Below are 7,678 nucleotides of genomic sequence, written 5' to 3' on the forward strand. Positions count from 1 at the left end.
GAGGATGAGACTGCCCCATCTTGAGCTGGTTGGGATGCCTGCCTCATTTGTGCAAAGCCCATACTCCAAACTCAGATCCAGCCACGTTCTGGCACGAACACCTGGCCCAGTGAAATGCAATGACTGTGTGACTCTGTCCTCTCTTCTCTCCTTAGGTGAGGAGGAGCCTCCTGCCCTTCCTTCTAAGCTTCTTGCCTCTGGGGTGTGCAAAGCAGAACTTGGTTGCCGCAGCTACACTGATGAACTCCACGCGGTTGCGCCTTTGTAAGGAAATGAAAGAGTCTAAGCATTGCCACTTTAGCTGCCACCTCTCTCTGATTCTGCAGTTCATCTCTGGTTGCGTGGCCCACTTGGAGCTGAGGTCTCATGCAAGGATATTTGGAGTGGAAATTCTGGCCAGTAATTGCTCCCCCTTGCCCCAACCCTCTACAGGCAAAGTCTCCAATTTTCTAACCGTATGGAGCTTTGAACGGCATGTCCTTAAGGTCTGACAACGGTTTTCCATGTTAGGTCAGTCCTTGGATCAGAGCTGGTTCCGGGAGACAGGGAGGAAACATGTATAGAGGAACAGGGGAATACCTGCACTGATCATTCAGACCTTACTGAGCTCCACAAACTTGGCCTGTTTGCTGTTGGCTACTTTGATTTGAAATGCTTTGTGGAAAAAGCACTTTTAATGTCACTACAGCCACAGAAATCAAGTGCCAGTCTATCTGGAACTCGTAGATGATGTTCCTGCCCATTTTTGATGCAGAACTTATGACGCCATGGGTGTTAAATAAGCTTTGAGTCAAAGAGCAAGAAAGTGACTGAATATACAGTCACCTTTTATAAAAGGAGTCTCTGTGTATTACTGGGTGGCAGAGCTGCTAAAGTGGGCAGTGCCAGGATGACCATCTTGACCATTCCATCTGTAATGGGTTGGTCAACGTGTAGAAGAAGGCGCCGGAAGCTCAGCACATAGAGTGTCCTCTTGGTCTGAGGAAGCATCTTCTTGCATCATGTGGGGGCCAGATCTGCCTGCCATTTCCCTGGGTTACATTTACTGTGCTGCATCTCAGATGTTGCTTTCTGGAAGTTTATTTTTAAGAAACTATCCAGCTGGGCTATATTCTTGGAAGTTGCAGTTTGTGCTTTGGTTAGCCTTCTGGTCTAAAGCTGTGTCCTGAATATTAAGGATTGGAATTCACTGAAATACAGCAGCACGTGGAGGTGGTGGCCAGTTAATCTGCTGAACTGGTTTTGACTAATGACAGATCTCTTTTTAAGAAGGTAGAAAAGAGGGAACTACTATAAAAGTAAATGTTCTGTTTTTATGAATGACTTCTCTGCAGAATTCCTATTTCCAAGGAGAAAACAGCTGTTCATATCCTGTGTGTTGATTAGCGTGTGTGTAATGAATGATGTCTTGATCTCCCCTGTGGAAACCCTTCTTCTCCCCATGTCCTGGAGTGGGTGTGAGCATCTTTCTCCACCTTTTTCATGGGTGATGTTAGATTTTGGCACCCTGTTTTCTTAGTGTTCAGCCTGGGGACAGTAGTTTCCACGCCGTCATCAGATAAGTCCAACATTAAAGGGGATGCTGAGAAACATCCTGAGGGGGCCGGGGGAGTGGGGATAGGGCAGGACTTTGCCTTCCAAGCACATGCTCGGCAGGTGGTGAAGGGAGGGCTTGCACCCCTGCTGGAAAGAAGTTTGTGTGTATTTTTGATGCAAATATCATACTGCCTGTTCTGTAAAGGCAGCTGGCAGCTTCTTGGGAGAAGAACGTGCTTGTCTGTTCTCTGGCATCAAGTTTCCTGCAGCTGCTCTGAGAGAGAGACAGGGAGCTGCAAGACTGTCTCCTCATAAAACCAGGCATCTCAGAGGAGAGACATTTCATGTTGTCAGCGTGGAATCTGGGATGAGCGCACAGCTCCTGCCCACGCATGACTGCCCTGCCGTTTCATCGTAGGCATATGGTTTGTGAAGGAGATTGGTCAGTTCAAACTTAATAACTTAGGAAAATTCACTTGAAACATTATCAGAGATTTTTTTTACTGAGGCCAAAAAATGTTTTGCCCCAGAGGAATTATTAGGAGCTGCTTTTGGGGTAGCTGTTCAGCTTTGCTCATGAAATGAGCATCTCTGAGAAAGTGGCACAGAAGCAGCGTGCAAGACCGGGAGGGAAGCACTCACTGGGCTCTAAGGCTGTAGGGCAGAGAGCTTGCTACAGGGACGCACTTGTTATAAAAATAAAAGGGAAGAAGGGTCCAAAAATCAAGTCATGTTTTAGTTAGAATTTAGGGTTTGGGTACTTATTTTGAGATATTAATGTTTCTGATCTGTAAAATCAAACTCTAGTATACCAAGTAATGGAATGACCGTGTGATTGCCTAACACAGAAAAAGTTGAGAAGTCAAACTTCCTGGTTTTGCTTCATTAGTTTCACTTTTTTCACTCTCCCCATTATGCTAGGAATGGAAGTAGCTGCAGATTAAGGCAAAACATATGTTTTAAACATAGCTGCATTTTTTTGACTCAGATTGTCCCAGACAGTGGAAATGATAAGATAGAATTCAGAAAAAAGTTTCTGCCAAGTCACAGGTTTTTAGATATAGAAGCAAGAAATAGAATATAGGGATCATCTCAATGAAAGGCCTTGATCCTGAGAGTAAAAGGCTTGTGTGGATACATTAGACACTGTCATCTGAAAAGGAGACCAGGGTAAGTCCAGGGTTCCAGGAAAACCAAGAAGTAGTTAAAAGTAGGGAGCTAGTAGTTCATCTTAATTCACCCATGTCCTACAGAAAAAACTTAGCATCTGGTGTAGTCAGCCTTGCCGGGAGAGTGATCAGGGGTATTTAAAGCCCAGGGACAGGTGTGATTTTCTCTCAAGAGATTGGCTACAAGCAACAGAGACCACCTCGAGAGGCCCATCCCAGCCACACAAGGTGTAGAAGTTCCTCCAGAAGGCTGGATATTGGGCCTTTCAGGCACACTGATCTCCAGAAAGAATCAGAAGTCATTCCTGTCCAGGCCCAGGTATTCAGGTGGTGACCCAGCCAGGTAATAGTATTTTTGAGCCAAAAATGAGATCAGGCCATAAAGTCAGGAGACAGAATTTTTGGTTGACACATTAGCAATAAGTAAAGATAGTCCCAAACCAGAAGTTCAATAAAATGTCTTTGGCAGTGATGATATCATTGGAATCAATATGTAGTAAGTTATGGATATATAAGTTTCTGTATGTTTCTTTGTCAAAATTTAGTCTTACAACTTCATAGCTACAAGTATCTCTTTGTTAATACCAACCAGTAGTCTCAGGTCTCCTGATTTAAGTGCAAATAAATAGGAACACTGTCCGTCTAAAAATGTGGGGTTGCATGATTTTCAGAGCCTTTTTTTCAGAGATGAGCATTTTTTCCTTTAAAAGAAGCAAAGTGGGGCAAACATACTTTATTCCTGAAGGAGAATTGACACACCCTCCTCCCAGAAGAAAGAAAACTCTGCAGTCCCCACCAACCTTAACACTAATTTGGCTTCCCTAAGGAAAAAGAAATTACTCTTTGTCTTTATTGGAGAGAGGTGGACATTGCCAATATGAAGGTTACTTAGCAGATCCTGTGTCTGCAGAAGGAGCCAGTGTAGCAGCCCAGGTGTAAGGAAAACAGCTGTGATGATAAATGGCAATGACATGCCTTCTCAGTGTCAGCGATAGGGAGTGATGGGGACTGTGGCAAACTGAGGAGCTCCTGTTCCACATACAGGGGCAAGCTATTGTGGGCATGCACTATTTCCTGTCCCATTTTTGAAGAGAAGCTGAGAATCTGGAGTTTTATATGAAAAATGCTGATTTTTAAAATATTGGCAACTAAGTTAAAAAAATTTTTAAGTGAATTCAGGCCAACAGTACACATGGATGCACTTGACTGGGTCCATTGGCTACCAGTTTGCTAGATTTGTAAGATTTGAAATGAAAGGCATCCATGGTAATTACAGATGTCAGGTGCCACCAAAAAAATGCTATTGCTAAATGCAGCCAGTAGCTGGATCGGCTTCTTTCCCCTCTTTTTCCCCCAAAGAAATTTGATGTGATTCTGAATGCATTCGAAATGTTTTGATTGCTTCTTTATATTTCATGGTGACTTAAGAGAAAGTCAAGCCAGTTGTTAATTTCAAAATCAGATTTCTGTCAGTTTAAAAAAGACAATGCTTGGAACAATTTCATTTGAACTCCACAACATAAAGGGCCTTATTTATAATTGTAGCTCTTAGCATAATCATTTTTTTAGATGGTGTGCAATTCTAAGCTTAGGCCAAGACATAATTAGGAAAGCAGGCATTTGTAGGGAATAAGACAAGGAATCTCCTAGTGTCCACTAGAGCCAGATATTTACATTGCCGTCTGTTTTAAGTGATCTGTGAATTGACTCTGTTTTGGAGGTGTGAAACAGTATACAGAGAAAAGCTTTTCCTGACGTTGCGATAGCAGGAGTCCAAATGGGGTGTTGGGTCATCCTTGCCATATCACCTCCTTTCCAGGCTGAGGGTGAAAATAAACAAAAGGAAGTCTGACTGTAAGCCAATAGCTTTGATTCGATTTCAGAGTTTGTGGGCTAGGAGAAAGTTTAGATTATCTAGCATGTTCTCCCCCTGGTGTCAGACAGGGCTGGGCCTGAATTATTCCAGACATATGGCTGGAGATGGGATTCTGGATTTTCAGAGAAGGAGATTCTATAACCTACCCTGTTGTGATCAGATAGTTCTTTGTATGTCTTATAGAAATTCAAACCGGCTTTCTTTTGTTTGGCATGGAGTGGAGAAAGAACAGCTGGTCGCCTTCCATGTATTTGAAAACCACAGTGAAGTCATCCCCCTGGTGTTTTTATTTCAGTGATAAATAATTCCACCCACTTAAACCATTCTTTATAGCTCTTGTTTTCCAGGGGCTTAATAATTTTCACTGCTATTCTATTTCTTGGCTTCACACTCAGTTTAGTTGCCCAAATAGAATGTTGGTGCCTTATTCACATTGGTGCCTTGTGAAGGCCAAGCTCAGGGTGGGGATTACAGGGAAATTCTCATGCCCAGCTCCTCTTACTACTTAAAAATATAATAGCACTTTTAAAAATGATATGTCGCCTATGTTCATTTTGAGAATTTGACTGCCACATGGTTTTTTTTCTTGGTGATAGTCCTCTATCATGTCTTGTGGGTTTTTCTCCTGAGATCAAACACTTGGTGCTTATTCCTGATGTATTTAATGTTACTCCTGAGCTTCAAGATACTCTTTTAAGACCAGCTCTTACCTTCTGAGTGGCAGCTACTCCTCCCTCCCAATTTTGGATTCTATTTTTACATATCTCTAGACATCACCTTTATTTCATGACTCACAATGTTATTAAATGGTGCAGACTTTGGTTTAACCACTAACGAGGTGATAGCAACAGTTGCTAAGGATCACCTCCCCATTGCTGTTTGAGAGCTAATTTGCAAACACATTTGAATCCCCCAGCGAGGACCTCTGGGGAATTTTGGCCAATTGTCTTCCCTCCTGCTCCTTGGTTCCTCTTTGAAATTCATCTGGGACTCCAGACACCTCCAGGACCTTTTCTGTGCTCTACTCACAATTGACCAAGCACTGTGTTTTGCACAATCAGAATTTTGACAACAGCAAACCATTCTAACTGTCTATTTGATGTTTGTATCAAAATTTCAGTCAAGAAGATTCAAAGGGGCAATCTTCTGTGTGTACGTGATGTAGAAAAAATGAACTGTTCTAATTGTTAGACAAAAAATTGCCATTGGATTACACTAATATGTGCGTGTCTCTTATTTTAAAAGTTTGGTTTTTTTTCTCTCAAGAAAAAAGCATGGTGAATCTGGACAGCAACAAAAGCTTTTGTAAAAACCAAATGTGTTCATTTAGAGAGTAACTTTTATTTTCACTGTTAGTTAAACAAAAAAAAATTTTTTTTTCACTGCAGAAGCTCCCTGTTACTATGTCCTAGGGGGGAAAACCTGTGGAATATGGTGGATATTGATGTCATTGTCTCTCTTTCATCTTTAAATTTTTCCTTTTTGGGATTTGGTAGAATGGTGAGCACTGACAGACTGTAGCAGTGTGCTGTATTTTTACATTGAAAATGTTAATGACTTATTTGGTTTGTACATGCCTGTAAATAGGTGATAGTATATCACAGCTGACATTTGCAAAATGTTTTTGTACCTTAGAATTTCTGCATCAAATAAAATGTTTTAAGATTGCAGTGGTTTATTATTTTAGAACATCTTTGCTGTTTCCTGACTAGCTGGGGTTCCTAGCACAGTTTTCGGAGGGTTCTGCCTCAGGATGGGGCTGCGAGGGTGGCCAGTGTTTTTTGCCTATTAGAGAATAGGACGCTGCTGCCCTTGACTGTTTACAGTGGCCTCCACGGGCAGTGGTCTATTGCCTGTGTGGGGTCAGGAGGCCTCCCTGCTGCTGCAGGGCTACTTACGTAAAGAAGAAATTTGACTCTCAGAACAAACCAACTTTCTTTTTAGAAGTTTGAAAAAAGCCACTGAAACTTGGGAGCCACACACAGATATTTTGTCATTGAAACATCAAAAGATGCCTGCTGATTCTTCCAGCAGACGTCCTCTCTCACCTGTGTGCTCTGTGCTCTGTGAGTTAATTTCTTGGTGCCCATCAACTTCAGGGTCAGTTCCCAGTTCTGCTACTGTCAGTGTGACCCTGTGCCTGTAAGACTCTGGTCCTTAGTTTCATCCATAGAATGGGCCAGTCAAAGGCCCTACTGCAGAGGGTGGCGAATTAATCTGAGTGATGAATATAAAGTGCTACTAGCACAGTACCCGGCACATAGTCAGTGCTCAGTAAATGGCAAGTGTCCACCAGAGGACAAGGAGTGTTAACAAATAGCAAGGACATAGAAAACAAGGTTTTGGTCATTGCCTGAAAAGGATATAGTCTTTATTTTGGGTCTTGGGAGTGGGATAGATTTTAAGAATTGCATTTTCTTTGTTTCCTTGTTCCTTCTCATGCTTCCCTGGGATGTTAGTGTGCGGAGGTCCTGCGACCTGCCCTGTTTGGGGAGCGCAGGGAAAGAGGAGGAGTGGAACATGCAGCTCTGAGGGAAGCACTGTTGCTTGCTGAGAAGAGGCAATTCTGACAAATTCTTGCCTCGTAACCTTGGTATATCCTTCATCTTTCTTGTTCTTATTCACCCAGGATACTTTGTCATTTCGCCTGTTGGTATCTTCTTTCCCATGCTCTCTGTCATTTCTCCTTATTTCTGGGACTGCTAAGTGCTTTCTACTGATAATCTCATTTACCTTCCTGGCTACGCTGTTAGGTGGGTAATCTTCCTGTCTCCGTTTTACAGATGCAGAAACCAGGGTGCAGAGAGGCTGTAACCGATCATGATCCCACACCTGGCTGGGAAGCGATGATTGCCGGCCTCTGAACGTTAGCATGGCCGGTTCCTGCTCTAAGTACTCGTCGTGTCTTTTCTCACCACAACCCCATATAGAAGGTATTATCAGCACCCTCAGTTTTTAGATTCTGAGGCCCAGGAATTCGGTAGCTTTGCCAAGGGCACAAACAAGGGATTGGCAGCACTGGGATCGAAGCATCATCACTCCTGATCAGTAGGTTGCACTGTCCCTCAGTGCAGTTTAAGGGGAAAGGAGAACCTTG

At 42.9% G+C, this 7,678-nt stretch overlaps 1 protein-coding gene across 1 annotated transcript in view; it reads left to right on the forward strand.

The window, feature by feature from the left end:
* The window catches only part of IL17RD (interleukin 17 receptor D), a 66,801-nt gene extending 60,552 nt beyond the window's left edge, over positions 1–6,249 (forward strand). The window contains exon 13 of the mRNA XM_045530452.1: positions 156–6,249. Within this exon, the coding sequence (XP_045386408.1) occupies positions 156–268 (113 nt within the window). The 3' untranslated portion in view covers positions 269–6,249. The remainder of the gene's footprint in view (positions 1–155) is intronic.
* Positions 6,250–7,678: the final 1,429 nt, after the last annotated feature.

Source organism: Lemur catta, chromosome 18 (genome assembly GCF_020740605.2).
Source record: "Lemur catta isolate mLemCat1 chromosome 18, mLemCat1.pri, whole genome shotgun sequence".
Classification (NCBI taxonomy): domain Eukaryota; kingdom Metazoa; phylum Chordata; class Mammalia; order Primates; family Lemuridae; genus Lemur; species Lemur catta.